Genomic DNA, 14,768 nt, shown 5'->3' on the forward strand with positions numbered 1-14,768 from the left:
CCATTGAGCTATTACTTGCTGTCTCACAAGCAGTGCTGAGCTGCACATATGGTTAGTACCCAAAACACGCTCAGTACCTCTTTCATCCCACGTTTAGGTGTTTCTCTTGCACCGTTAGCTCACCTAAGCTCCAAGATCTTGCAGTTATTGCTAAAAGGACACCCAGGTGGGCTTCCCCTGACAAGGCAAAGTCACAGATCAGGAGAGGCTGCGGTGTTGCCCAGGGCCATTGTGTCTGAATCCAGCCTTAACATGTGTTCCAAGTGCAACAATCAGCACAACTATCCATGCAGTATCGAAAGGATATGGTGTTTGAATAACAAAATAAGTATATGCTTATTACAAATACCTGAACCTATCATCATTCTAGTCTACAGATAACTTTTTATTCCAAGAACTACAAGATTCACCAGCAGGTATAGAATATAAAAGTATTTATTAACTTCCATGAAACAGAATATGGCTTAAAAAAAGTTTTCTTGGTTCCCTCTTGAACTTCTCTTTTTGCTCTAAGGAGGAGAATCAGTCTCTCATAAAAATTTGTGAAAATTAAAAAAAAAAAATATTAACCCAAATACAACCATCTTATAGAACACCTTGTGAACTCTGGGTAACAGAAGCTAACCAGTGCATGGAAATAAAACCCTGCTTCTACACACATATAAAGAAAACAGATAAAAAGTGGCAGAGATTATTTATCTCTATTATTAAAACTTTTTTAAAATTAAGCTCTTAAATAAAACACTTCCTAGGTGTAAATAGTACACTGCATAAAACACAGCTAAAGAAATTTAAATGTATCCATAGTTTCAAGTCCCAGACCTAGTTTCATCTACTAACATATTTCTTCTGTGGATTCATGAGCTGATCTTGCTTCCAAACAAACCACCCCTCAGGAGGAAGAAACAGGTATTTTTCAATATTTTAATTTTTAAGTTTTTCAGATTTTTTTAATTTTAGCAAACATCTTTCAAAAGCATATTCCAATGTTAAACTTCAAGAAAAAATTCTGCCTCTGTCAAAATAATTCGCAAACTTTATTGGATTTTTAAAAGCCTGATTACAGGACAAAACATGCATTACGCATTTTGCTAAAATTCCAAAAACAATTGCAGAATTTAATCATATTCAAAGGCTCATGTCCATAATAAATACTGCCAGCTTAAAAGCAGCCTGGAATTTTTCAAGAGTTTTAGTATCTGAAAAATGCAAATGTTCTACATACTGTTCTTTTAAGTCTGACAACGTTGCAATGGTTAAAGCAAGAAACAGGCCATCTGAAGACTAAAGAAAATCCCTGTCTTCTCAGGACATCTACACTTAGTTACACAATACTGCTCTGGAAACAGCCTGTCACCAAAGGCCTGGCAATTGGCTTCTGCTTAAAACATACTCTGCCTCTAACATTCTTCAAAGGATTAAACCATAATTGATTCTGGCAATACACATGGTAAGCGTGATGTGCAGGGGGTTGCCAGTGGACATGGGGCCCTTACATAAAGGGCTGTTTTCTTTGTTTAAAGTGGAAAAAAGAGTGGGAGGTGTGGAGAACAGTGAAATACAAAATGAGTCAGAATCATAAACCATATTTTTTGAATCAGATTTCAACAACCACATATGCAAAAAGAAGGCTTCAAAGGTGGCAGAGCTTCTGAATTGCTAAGGCAATTCGCATATTCTTAGTTCCATAAAAAAAGATAGAAGCTATAGTTATGTACATCCTTCTAAGCACTCCAAGAATATTGCAAGTTGAACTCCAGAGAAGCCACTGGTATCAGTCTGAAAGTGATGGGGAACGAATTGATCGTGCACTGGCTGGACTGTTAGTGAAAACAAAGGGATCCTTTTCCTTTTCTTTAGTATCATGTTTATGTTTATGTTTATGCTTATGCTTGTGTTTCTTCTTCTTTTTCTTGTGCTCATGGTGGTGATGGTGGTGGTGATCGCTGTGTTTTGAGGAGTTTGATTCTTTACTAAACACAGAGAGTGGAGCTGCTGAGACAGGGTGCATGTTTATCTCTCCCGAAGATTGTTCCTTACCTAAAAGAATGGGGATACAGTGGGATTAGCAAATGTTTAACTTCCATTGTTTCCAAACATAAGGAATTCTTCAATATTAGATAAAACCTACATTATCATTTAAACATACAGACATAGAATCTGTTATGATGCTTGTACCATTTAGCTTCAGAGAAGGTTCTGAACATGCCATTAAAGTTCCCACACTACTGACAATTTTTAGAGATGATCTTTCCTTCCTCAACAGCATAAAAGTATTCCAGACAATCCGGAACTTTGAAGAGCCCTAGGAAACTGCAAGTCATACTGGTGTCCTGAAATTGATTTTCAAATAGAGTAGGAATGCTGCTATAACTCTGAACAATGCAAATATAATTGCTTGTGAAAATTCTGATAAAAAGTGCAAGAGTGGCATAAAAAAGTGCATTTTTGGGATGTGCATTCTTTTTAGTCAGGAAGTAAAGCTCCCCACAAGAACATACAAACCTTCTGACAGTGGAAAATTAAACTGATTTTTCTAAAAATTGCCTCTTACAACCAATTTAGCCTACTTGAAAGATTATACAAAGCTTTTTTCTTAAACAAAACCAAATCCCAATAAAGACAATTATACCATCTTTACCAGTACATATTTCACAAGTACACTAGAACAGTTATATATTGAGCAAGCCTCGTATATAAACCTGAGGAAGGAAATACGATCCATGACATCTCAATTCTCATTCTCTCTTTGGCTCATTTAATATTTCATTATTTCAGACAGATTGCAATAGCTTCAACAGTAGAGATTAAAGGGCATTATTTTAAGGATACCTTTGTTAAAGAGTGCAAATGCTCGGAAGGTAAGAACACTCAGATTCCTTTAGGCTGAAATTGAATCAAATCACATTGCAAGAATGCTTTAACAACTAGATAAATGTAGAAAAGCATCAACAGATTTTTGAAGGCAACTAATCCTCTAAGTTTTACTTAAAATGGATTTTCTTCATAGCTTTAAAAATTTAAACTTTAAAAATGCTTTTTTTCCCATCCAGTTTTTGGTGAAAATATCCCCATTAACAAATAACAAGAAATTGTGTTATGTTCTTTGCAATTACCTTCTCCTGTATATTTGAAAACACATTTATTTTCTAGTGCATCTTTTTGTTTGGCTGGTTGGTTGTGTAACTCAAACGGCAAGAATTATTTGTCTGTGGGAATGATTCCTGGAAGTCTAAAGAGACAGCTCCCTGTACTATGACAAGCAAGTATTGAGAACAACTTCCATGCAATCTTTCTAGCCTTACCCAAAAGATTAAGGACTGATTCAGTTATGAATATATACAGGAAATTTCTAGATGGTACAGCTGTTTTGTTTGTTTTTAAGTAAGTCTGGAAAAAACAAATCTACATCTATACAAAGTGTTTGTAAGTCAGAATAGAAACACAAAACATTTTTATAGTGAGGATAATCAGTAACTTACTATGGGGACATGGTGGAATTTCTACTGCTTGAAGTCTTATACAGTAAAATGATGTCTTTATAGAAATATGTTTGGTTTTAACCACAAGACAGGAGTATGGTGCAATATAAAACTCTGCTGAGGTTATGAAGGAGGCTAGTCTAGAGTACAATAGATTCCTATGAACTTGAAATTGCTAATATAGAAGTATTTTAAAAGCTTTAATTTTTATTTAATCAGAACTAAGCAGCAGTAAGCTCATGTTATCAATGCAAAAATTTATTGTCAGAATTCACAACTTTACTTTTTTATGTATCTTATGGCAGGTAGAGGAGATGCACACCAATTCCAAATTCAGTGCATACCTACTACCACTTTTTTACATTGTTGTCTGGAGCCATTCTCAACAGTGCAGACAGTGTGCAAGTACACTGCATTTGATGTACAAAGGTACAAGATTGCTTCACAATGTAATGATTTCCAACTTCATTTTTAAAGGAATTCCTCCTGTATCTAAACCTATCCCCATAACCTGAGCTCCTTCCTCTAAAGCATTCAGTGCTTAGACAACTTTATTTAGCAGCTGCAAGGATACAAAACCAGCCACTAAACAGAAGACACAATGGTGAAAAAAAGGAGTATATCCAACTCAGGCCATTAGAAAAGGAAAGGGTGGAGGCTGTATCTCAGAAAACCAAAGCAGGCAGTATTTGACCCTGTTAAAATAGTCTGCAATAGTTAAAGGTGAACTGTGGCAGTGACACAACCAGGGCTCCCAGTAACACAGAAATAAAGGTCTTGGCAAAAAGGCTGAAGACCACTTATTGGTTGTATAAAGAAATGTACAAAAGACTACCTAAAGTACAGAAAACATTGTCATGTGTTCTCAAGCTGCAGGCACATGATACATAAAATACACATGGCAAACTGAAGTCAACTTCAAATAGAAGAAAAAACCCACACAACGTGACATAAACTCTTAAAACTTCTCAGCTCCATTAATTCCAAATTGTGGAGTTATTTTTATATGGAAACTAAACCTGTAAGTCTAGACACTAACTTTAAAAATTTTAATCAGAACTGTTATAAAAACACTGGCTTAAGTCTGCAGGGATGATGTAGCAGCAGTGTCAAGTGAAGATGGAGGATGCAAGCAGACTCTCCTGACTCTGTTACACGACCTGCCACTTGTGCTAATTTCCTGCAGTTTACTGAACTACCAGCTCTGCTAAGGCAACAGTCTGTATTATCACCTCATTACTTATTTCAGGTGTGTTATTAAAAAAATCTGTTTGTTAAAGCAGCTAAATACCATTGACTGTAATAAGTTAGGGAGCAAATACAACAGTAGTTTAAACCAACAGGACTGAAGGGGTGGTGGTCACCACCTAGAGAGGCAGGAAGATCTTCAGGAAGGAGAGAAATGGGGTCCAGTTGCAACTCAAGGGCTACTGACACTTAGGGAGACAGTCAACATTGGTAATATGGAAAAGATGTCAGTAAGAAACAAAAGAGTGTCATTACAAAAATCTGCTTCTACTGAGCCAACAACAGGAGTACACACACAATTTCTTCATAGAGGTCAATAGTGACTCTAGTCTGCTGGGTTTTTAAATGCAAAAATAACAGCTATCCAGAGAATTTCCTCCTACTGTTAAAGAGTGCTTTGAAATCAAGAATCAAATACATTGATCCTGGATGATGGCTCCAAAAGATTGAACACCTATAAATGGTCTACCAAAAATGTTACAGATTTCCACACATAAAATTCAGTGTTGAACCTTTTTTTTTTTCCTTTCTTTTAATTAGTATCTACTTACAGCCTATGCCAGGAACATGCCAAGTGTAGTTAAGGAAAGCAAGACTAAAGAGAAATTGCCTCATAGGGCAGTATAATCATCCTTTTATCAATGAGGATAGCAGGACTGATGCAAAGAGGCACAGAGCACTCCCTCTTCCTGCAGGGAACCCACTTCTTCCTGGCACAGAGAGCAGGACTGAAACCCACGTTTCTCAAAACACAGAAATACACAATAAGTGGAGGGCAAGCCCAGGAGCTCGCTTCTGAAGTGGTTAGTAACATTCCTTGGAAGAAAATTCACATACATGTGTCTATCCACATGGATCTCCTCCTTTTTAGGATGTGGAGATTCCAATGTAATTATTGGCTTTGTGGTGTTCCAGCTAGCTGGGTAGGTGTTTAAAATTAGACAGGATTATGATCCCATAGGAGAAAGATCAGAATCTTTGTGTACCATTTGCCCCAAGGACAAATACAAATGCTGTAGATGTTGTGAGAAGAATAAAATATGAAAGCACAGATCTGGTAGCTTAGTTTTAAAATTAAAGGGATTTAGGTCCTGATAAGCTTTAAAGTACCAGAAATTGCTGTCAGATAATTATAACACCCTGCTCACTGAATTTTTTTCCTTTGTAAGACTCATTGGTGCATTAACATTGAACTGTTGTTGGGTAGTGTTTTTCTCTGATTTTGTTATTGAACTTCTACAGTTTGAAAACCTGTAACTTGAGACTTTAACATGTCAACAGGCTTTCATGAGATCTTTCATATGGTCCCTCCTATGTTTCTGACTTTTTCTGTGTGAAGAGAGTGGGATGCCACAAACTTACAGTCTCTGTTTCTTTGCAGGGCCAATCAATGTAAAACAGCTAGCTTATACAGGATTTTTACAAATTGACACTTGTTTGAAATTATCCCATTTGCACCCTGATTTATTCAAATATCAGAAAGGGAAAAACCAAGTTCACAAATCATAGCAAAGGCTGAAGCATGGGTCCTGAGGACAGGCTGGTGCCCCAGCACCTGACATGGACAAACTCTGGGAAGAGGGAGACATCAACATAAGCACGCAAGCACTTAACGTGTCTCTCCCAGAACTCAAAGAAAGCTTACCAGTGAGGAAGAGAATGCACTCTCTTTGCCTAGCAGTTGAACTGCATCTCTGGCTACCATTTTCTATAAAGAGAAAACATTCAAAAAATGGAAAAGACCATAAAAACTGTTTCAAAATTATCCTGTTCTTATTTCTTCTTTTCTTTTTAGTGTTACCCTGGAAACATCCAAGACACACCATTTTTTAATTTAATGCTCTGTTTATGCATCTGTTGAACCACCAACAAAGTAAATAGAAAAAGTTACCAAGCATAAATGATTTCAAGTTTCCAGAATGCAAAGTCCTGTAATTAGTCTAAAGAAGCAGAATTTTCAAATTATATATCTCTGAAAAAGATTATCAATTTTCTCTCTAGAAGAGTGCTCTTAAGGTCCATGGGACAAAAGAGTTTGAGGGTGAGAAGCAAAGGTCTTGTTAAAAGAAATAAAACCAGCCCAAAGGTTTCTGAAGATGTGCTAAGTAAATCAGTTAATTTGGCTCCAACATAAACATTTTAACTAGTTCCAATTTACAGACTAATTTGACTTCAATTCTTCAGTGGGATTTAAAAGCAGATAGAAAATTCCATATAACTATACCAAAGGTATAACTAAAGTATTGTATAGACAAGCTTGTGTTTTAAGTAAAATATACCTTTAACTGGTAAAAAGTTTATTAATTTCCTCATTTGACTTTGATTTAACAACTATATTGCCTTATACTTAAAATAATAGCTTGACTATGGTGTTATTTTTACTTCATTTATTTTAATATTCTAGAACATTCTAGTGAAATCCCTATTTTTGAAAGAAAGAACATTTAAATCAGGAAGCCAATTCAGAATACTTTGTGCCTCTATCAGTTTCAGGTAGTTCACTTGAAAACTTGCTAGCCTTATTCATCCTCTATATTTGAGAGTGTTTAGTTGTTTTCTCAGAGACAGTCACAGCTACAATATTATGTTGTTTTTAGTAAATCATGGAGTTGACACACTGCAGCCACACACTGATGCAATTCTCATTTCTGTTGTCACTATCTGCAAGGCTTGTATTTCTATTAAATCTGCTTTCTTTACTTCAGGGTAAAGCACTGGAAAACACCATTCCTTGTGAAGTGTACAATTAACCACATACTATTTCAGTGAGGCAAATTTATCTACAAACCTCAAAGCCTATGAGCTACCCATTTGGAAACAGTTATATCTTGGGTAATAAAGTGTAACAGATACTGTATTAATATTATGTGTTATTAAGAGACATTCTAGCAGAACAGCTCTAACAACTTTTACCTCCTTAGAAAGTAAAGCAAAAAGCTATCATTGTCAGTGGTGTCCTCATATCCAAGAAGTGTTCATTTATATACTGATGATGTTTCCACAGCACTTTTTGGCACAGAGCCACTAATGGCTGGACTTGGAGGTACCGGAGCATTTACAGCTAACTTGGGTCACTGCAGAGCTTCTCATGCAGTTTGGACTGAATTCCTATTTATTCCTGCATCCAAACTCCAAGTGCAGTGATTTGCACCTTAGGTTTGGATCTGCTGTTGTAAATGTACTGTTTAAATATAGGAACTACACTAGTTTACTTCTACACTTTACTGCAGCATATGCAGTATGTCCAAACTGTTCCAGAAAAAAGTCAATCCAGATAAACCATAATTTCCTGAAAGTGCACTAACTGTGATAAACAAGACCATAATCAACACTATGACTGTGGTCTAGACCTCCAAAGTTTCATGTACATCTACACAGCAAACAGAACAACCTACAAAGTCAGCAATTTCCAATTTGGTTATCCTGGAAAACTACAAAAGGATTAAAGGAATGGCCAAGGAATCTGTTTGATCTGAATCTGAATGCTCAGGATGAGTCCTCAAATCCCACTGCCTCTGAATGTGACCAGAAAAAAGACTGCCAGTGCACAAAGTGAACATCACTGAACTTTTTTTCTTTCCTTTGCAGAAATAGAGAATTGGATACTGCTTTTTATCAACTTTCAAACCATCAAAACTAGTTGGAAAAAGTTCAATCAAGTGTTTGTCAGTGATGAGCCATAACAACATGTAACTTCACTGGCAGATCATGCAGCCTACAGCCAGGCATTTATTTTGAAAGCAGAAAAGACCAGGCCAATCAATAACCACTGACAGATACAGCAGAACCTTTTAAAGGTTACTTCTGATGTACTGTACTTTCATATGAGTGAAATATTAAAGAAGTGTACCTTTATCTGATTTCACTGAAGTCAACAAAGCAAGACAAGTCACCTTACAGCCTGAGAGTTCATATATGTTGCTTACACAAAATCTGATCTTGAAATTCTTTTATCTTAAGATTTAAGTGAAGGGAGCATTCCTAATATTCTTGATGATTAATAGCAAATAAAATCTATTCTCACATTAGAAATGTAGCCTTGCACAGCCTTGGAGGTCCAAAGGAGGCTACCAAGTTCCTAGCCCTAAGGGCAGATGAGTAATCATCACAACAGCATTCTTCAGACAGTTCACAACTACTGTTTTGTTCGTTTTAATTATTTCTTGATAAAATGATTAGATTCGCTCACAACTACCAGAGTCCACAGTTCTACTATCATAGTCAGGATGCTTCAGTAGGATTTAAACCATTCATTTTCTGTATGAACTAGGACAGATACTGTAATTGTAACACTGAAACCTGTAATCCAGCAAAAGCTGTATTAGACTACCTTTTTTATTGTCTCAGCCTTAACTTTTCATATCCATGGGCAGAACCATAAAAAAAATCCACCCCCCTCCCCCCCCAACTTTTAAAGGAAAATCGTATTTTCCTGGAGTTAGGGGGGTTACAGCAACTTGACCAAATCCAAATCATCATTTGCAGTGGTCTGGGAAATGTGAAAAAAAAACAAAAAACAAACAACCCAACAATCCAGCAAAAAACAACAGATACGACAGGACCCAACATGAACTTCCTCCTGGCAGCTGCTTTTCGCATGCTGTGTTTGGCTGATGACCTAACACTTCATGTGACATGTGGGGACATAGCCCACAGCTGGGGGAGGAAAACTGCGGGTGGACTAAGAGCTCACTCCTTCCAAGTAGGAGTCAGAACTGAGGCAGATTTACTAACAAGATACTGAGACCATTTCAGAACCTGCTGTCAATCTATTTCACAACAATCACTCCCTGAAATGCACCTATCCTCCATCACTGTTGTAAAACCTCACAGGCCCTGTGATTACTTTGTAAAACAGAACACTCCTATGTGTGAACAATTTCATTTATGCATGCTTTTATTTCTCCCCATCTGTTTCTTCTCAGCAGTGTACTGTTTCCTAAAGATTGAACTATCTTTATTTATTTACTCAGTCTGTAATTCATACACCTCTACTTCTAAGAAAAATGCCATGAATAAGAAACGGGTGAAATTTTAGAAGCAAAGAATATGTGAAGTGGAACCGTTTCTAACTGCACAGACTAAAAAAAAAGAATAAAATAATCCAAAGTGCTTCAAAATAATGTTTTTCAAAGGCTTACTATTTAAAGTGAATTCTGGTGCAAAACCTGGCATTTGTCTCATTTATTACCTAGGAAAGAAAATGTGCGCTGAATGTCTCAATAACAGAGGTGAGAAGGTCATTCAGGACACAAGCAAGACTTGAAGTAGCTTGTGTCTGCTGTAGGTCTATAAAAGGACCAATCAAGTGGCCATTGCTCCATTCTTGGTCAGACTTTACCCTTTCTGACCTCCAGCACAAACTTAATCCGCGATAGTCCCTGACCACAGAGCTGGCGTGCAGAGGGTCCCCTAAGTCCTATTTGTGAGGTATTTGGCAGAGTTTTGTTTATGACTTTATATTCCACAGAGTGTGTAAATCTAGTAAAAAAATAGTTGCAAAATATCATGTAAGAGTTATAAATACTAATCCTCAGCAGATCAGCTTTGCACTTGCATGCCCTGGATGCATCATTGTTTGCCATAACAGAAAATGTGATGGTTGACCATACCATTGAGAACAAAATTCAAAGCAGCTCTGAGAAGTTTAAACTAAAGCTTTGCAGATACAGGCTCCTAGGTTCATGAGAGTAACCTACATGCAGCCTGCCCCTTTACCCTGCTGAAGTAAGTCAAAAAGTTGGTTTTGCTACTCTAGATAACTAACAGCAAAGCTGTCCTGGCTGTAGGCACATGTTGTTAACTGAAGGCCATCTGGAATCCAGAAACTAGACCTCCCTGTGTCTTAATGTCCCCATATGAACTTAATTTCTTAGCTGAGAAGTGACAGCAGTTATGTTTTATAAAAATAAGGAAATTAAAAGAAAGAAATAAACTTCCTTAGTGGCTACAGCATCTGCCAAAGAAGAAAAAATGTTATGTCCAAGGCCCTAATGGAGTATGAGCATCCAGCTTCTGCACCACTGGCACCAAGGCACCAGCCTCAGCAGGATTCTCAGGGCAGCAGAATCCACCAGTTCTTCTCTTAAAATGGAGCCACTAAATTGCCTGGTCACAGAGAAAGCAGATGAGGTCCCCTGTCAGCATAGCTCAGCACCTAGAGCAACTCAAGATTGAACCAACATTCCAGATCCTGCTGCTAAGGTCTACTCTTTTACATTAGCCAGTCACTGGATAAAAAGAGAAAAACAAGCAAGAGGGCAATTACTCTGAATTCTACTTCTAAAGCCAAAAACTTCACTTTAACACAATACAGTACTGCAACCTTAAAATCTTGTTCTGGATCTGTATGGAAGATCCCTCAAAATGCTCTGTACATTGTCACATGACCTCAGCTTAGCTCCACTGGCATATCCTGGAACAGAATTTTGAACAGTTAAAATATTTTGAGAAAATGAGACTAACCAATTATTCTTTGCTAACGACAGAGAAGCAAAGAAGGTGGAAGTTCATCAATGATGTTCAACCTGTCTTAAGGTTTCTAAGAAACACTATGCTTTGAGAATAATTTTGTCAAGTGTATGAAAATAGATACTAAGAGAAGTAGTGAAAGAAAGGAAGTGCTTGAAATGAAACAATTTTACTCACAGATGAATCTTTTCAGCTTTGGAAAGCCCTTCTAAATACCTTTGAGGCTTGTATGTTTTTTAACTGCTAATATTAAGTTATAAATCATTAATATTTGAGGGTTTTTTTTTTACTTAAGAGTCTCGCTATTTTTTTAACCTTCAAAATTACTATTTTTTAAATGACACCTATGGTGAAACAAGTTTTACCTAAATGCTTATGGGGTTCCACTTCAGGTTTGTGCTCTTTTATTCATTCCTTAGCTTTTCACTTTTATAAGCATGATTTATACTTGTCTTACTTAGTTATGTGTGAAAGTACATATGTATACACTTACCTACACACCTACTGAAACCTAAAGAAAAGTTCTTATGCACCCTTTATAATCCTGGAATTCCAGTAATATTTAACACTTACCAACACTGTATGTATGGAAATAAGCAGTAGCAGAAAACACCTTGCAACTGAAATAGTTAAAAAAAATACAACCATCTTGCCTATAAAATTACTCATACCTGGTGTGGATGGTCTCTCCAGCATATTCAAATGATGGTAAATGAAGGCTTGGCTGTCATGAACTGTGTCCATATCAATTTCCTCTTCCTCTTGAGAGTTAGAGAACTAAGATATCAGGAAAAAAAATAAGCAGATGCTAATAACTCATAAAAACATCACTAAACAGGATTTTAAATATTTCACTTTTGAGGTAAACTGGGGGTGAGAGGGAAAGGAAGTGATATCTACCACTGCAAAGGAATAAAAATTCAATAAAATTAAAAAGGGTCAGTGTGTTTCCTTCTTTCTAATTTACTGTGAAGCTGTGCGAACAAGAGCATTATCTGTCAACTTTAGTTCTTGCCAGCCAATAAAGAATCTGATAGGAAATGATTTTGCCAAAGTAAGCATAACAACTGCTGTACACATATACACAGCATGTCTTTTGTTTGAACACAGCTTCAAGGGAAGCCAGCAGACACCACTGCTGTTATTCTGAACACTCTACACATTGTGCAAGTTGAATTTCCATTTCTTACTCTGATTTTGAGTTTGACTTTACTGTCTTCATTCTTCTCTAGTATTTGCCCTGGCTCCAATGGAGACCCGAGTGGCATATCAGCCTTCCTCTTCACCCCCTGCTGATGACCAGAAATGCTGGATGCTGTTTCCTTAATAAGATGATCATCCTCCTGAAGCGGCATTAAAAGACCACAATTAGAAGATAGCAAGATCCATGTTTCAGAGAAAGAGATCTGATACCTGAAAAATCTTCTGAGTAAAGTGAGTGATTTGAACAGAGTTTTCTCTGTAGTTCTGGCAAGAAGTATTTTCTAAAACCCTGTATGGATTTGTGCCAACCACTCCTACAAACATAGTTTCTCTTTACTTCTATCCCTGCTCCCTCTGCATATCTAGCACTGGCATCTTTTCTGTCGCTTCTCACAATCACGGTACTGTTGGTGTGCAACAACATTTGCTGCCTCTGAATAGCCTTTCTATAAATCTGTGCCTCGCTGACTCTCCTCAGGCCGAATCTCAGTTGAAAAACTGCGATAGCCTCTGATCTACACAAGGGATTTAGCTAAATCTTCTTTCAGTTTGTTTTAAAAGCTAAAGCTTACTTTACTTAGTTCAAATCATAATGAGTACTTATAACTTCTTTTTCTTCATTTTACAACAATATTTACTAAAAAGAATAAAACTGTCTTGTAAATTACTGCTTAGATATAAAAAGAACAAGGTCAAAGAAATATAAAAATAGGAGTCTCCTAAGTTATACATATGGAAATGAAAACAGGAGACAGGTGTTTCAACAAGTCCAATACACAAAATTTAGAAGGGAAAATAAAGTATCCACAAAAGGAAACATAATTAGAAGCTCACTAAAAACTAGATAAAAGGCATATATATAATGGATTCTCAAGGGCATATATTGCTCTCCTGAACTGCTCTTCCTCTCTCCTACAAAGAGCACTCTAGCCCCACAAACTCTTGCCCTGAACAATCAAGTTCCATTTTATGAAGTGGGTAACTTTTACCATCCTCAGCAGCTTTAGTGGCACTCGTCTATCAGTACTGATTTTAACATGTTTATGCTCTCAGAGTATGTCTACTTCAAAGAATCTTGTTAATCTGATAAATTCTATTATCTGTTTATTCTTTTTTTCCCTCAGATACATATATCCCTTTTTTCATCCCTACCATTTTGTCCAAGGCACTGCTATTGTGAAACACTTCTGGATTGTCTGACATAAGAGGCAGTCTTTGTTTTATGCTACTGGAAAATCAGTATCCTGAATTTTGGGGGAGTTACAGTGAAAACGGTTACCTTAAGGTAAGGGGTAGGAAAATGCAGATGAGGAATAGGAAAAGATACAAAGGATGAATTGCAAATTGAAGCTTATACCAGTGCTATATTTCCACACCAGTGCAAGCCAATACGCTGCTAAATGAAGCAGCCTCATCCCCACACAGTTCTGTCCTGGGGTGCCACAAGCATTTTTACAACTACGTGACAAACTGGCTCAGGAAACTGAAATATCTGTTCATAAAACAGTACTGTTCAACCAGATCCTTCCTGATCCAGCTCACTATGCAGCAACAAGGACTATGCTAGCACAAGGAAGAGGAAAGTTTAGGAAAAGAGGAGTTAAGAGGAAATCTTTTGATAGTCTGGCTCAAAAAAAAGTTTGGGTGTTCACTGAACTGCAGCCTAAAAACCTGCCAACAAAATGCTTCCTGGTATTTAATTCTAATGATTAGGGGCAGCAAATTTGGACTTACTACATGCTCTGTAAATATGCAAGACAGGTCTAACAATATCTGACTCTACCAGCGTTTTCTCCCCCTGCTGGAAAGGGCCTGCAGCATGCTGTCAACCAGTACTCTCAGTATACTTTTCAATAAAAACTATTTAGACATTAACTATGGAACTGATAAAGTAACAGTAAACCATCCCCTTCAAAAGGGTGGAGAGAGTTTCAAACATGCTAATCACATGTTTACGTTCTCTTTCAGGATTTACTCCTCGACAGTTTCCACCAAATGCAGTTTTTGAAACTGTTAAGAAAAATCACTCATTTCCATGTGTGTTGATTTTTCTTTCCCTCATAATTAAATCTGTCCAACAAAAATACTTAGTCTTGAAGCAGTGGCAGTTATTCTTGAGGAAAGTATGACCTTAATAGTTTATAAAAATTTATTTTCTAACTACAGAATGGAATATGTGTTAGGACTGAACCCTCTGAATCCAGAAAGATACCAAACTGAATGTATGCCATTCTTCAGAAGTTGTTACAAATCCTGCAGAGCACAGTACTAAAACATCAGATTCAAATGTTCAATGCAGATGTGTTAGAATTCCAACTTTCACATCTCTTAAAGTTATTTAAGATGACGTGTATCTATGTATTT

The 14,768-nt window shown here is 36.8% G+C and overlaps 1 protein-coding gene across 2 annotated transcripts in view; it reads right to left on the bottom strand.

Annotated features, from left to right (window-relative positions):
* Window positions 1-417: 417 nt before the first annotated feature.
* Window positions 418-14,768, bottom strand: part of TAF2 (TATA-box binding protein associated factor 2) — a 62,489-nt gene continuing 48,138 nt past the window's right edge. Inside the window, exons 24-26 of one of the 2 annotated variants that reach the window (XM_069005387.1) lie at window positions 12,392-12,544; window positions 11,873-11,978; window positions 418-2,040 (exon numbers count right to left, since the gene is read on the bottom strand). In XM_069005387.1, coding sequence (XP_068861488.1) covers window positions 1,775-2,040; window positions 11,873-11,978; window positions 12,392-12,544 — 525 coding nt within the window. In that variant the 3' untranslated portion in view covers window positions 418-1,774. The remainder of the gene's footprint in view (window positions 2,041-11,872; window positions 11,979-12,391; window positions 12,545-14,768) is intronic. The other variant, XM_069005388.1, reaches the window with a different exon arrangement.

Source organism: Aphelocoma coerulescens, chromosome 2, assembly GCF_041296385.1.
Source record: "Aphelocoma coerulescens isolate FSJ_1873_10779 chromosome 2, UR_Acoe_1.0, whole genome shotgun sequence".
Taxonomy (NCBI): Eukaryota; Metazoa; Chordata; class Aves; order Passeriformes; family Corvidae; genus Aphelocoma; species Aphelocoma coerulescens.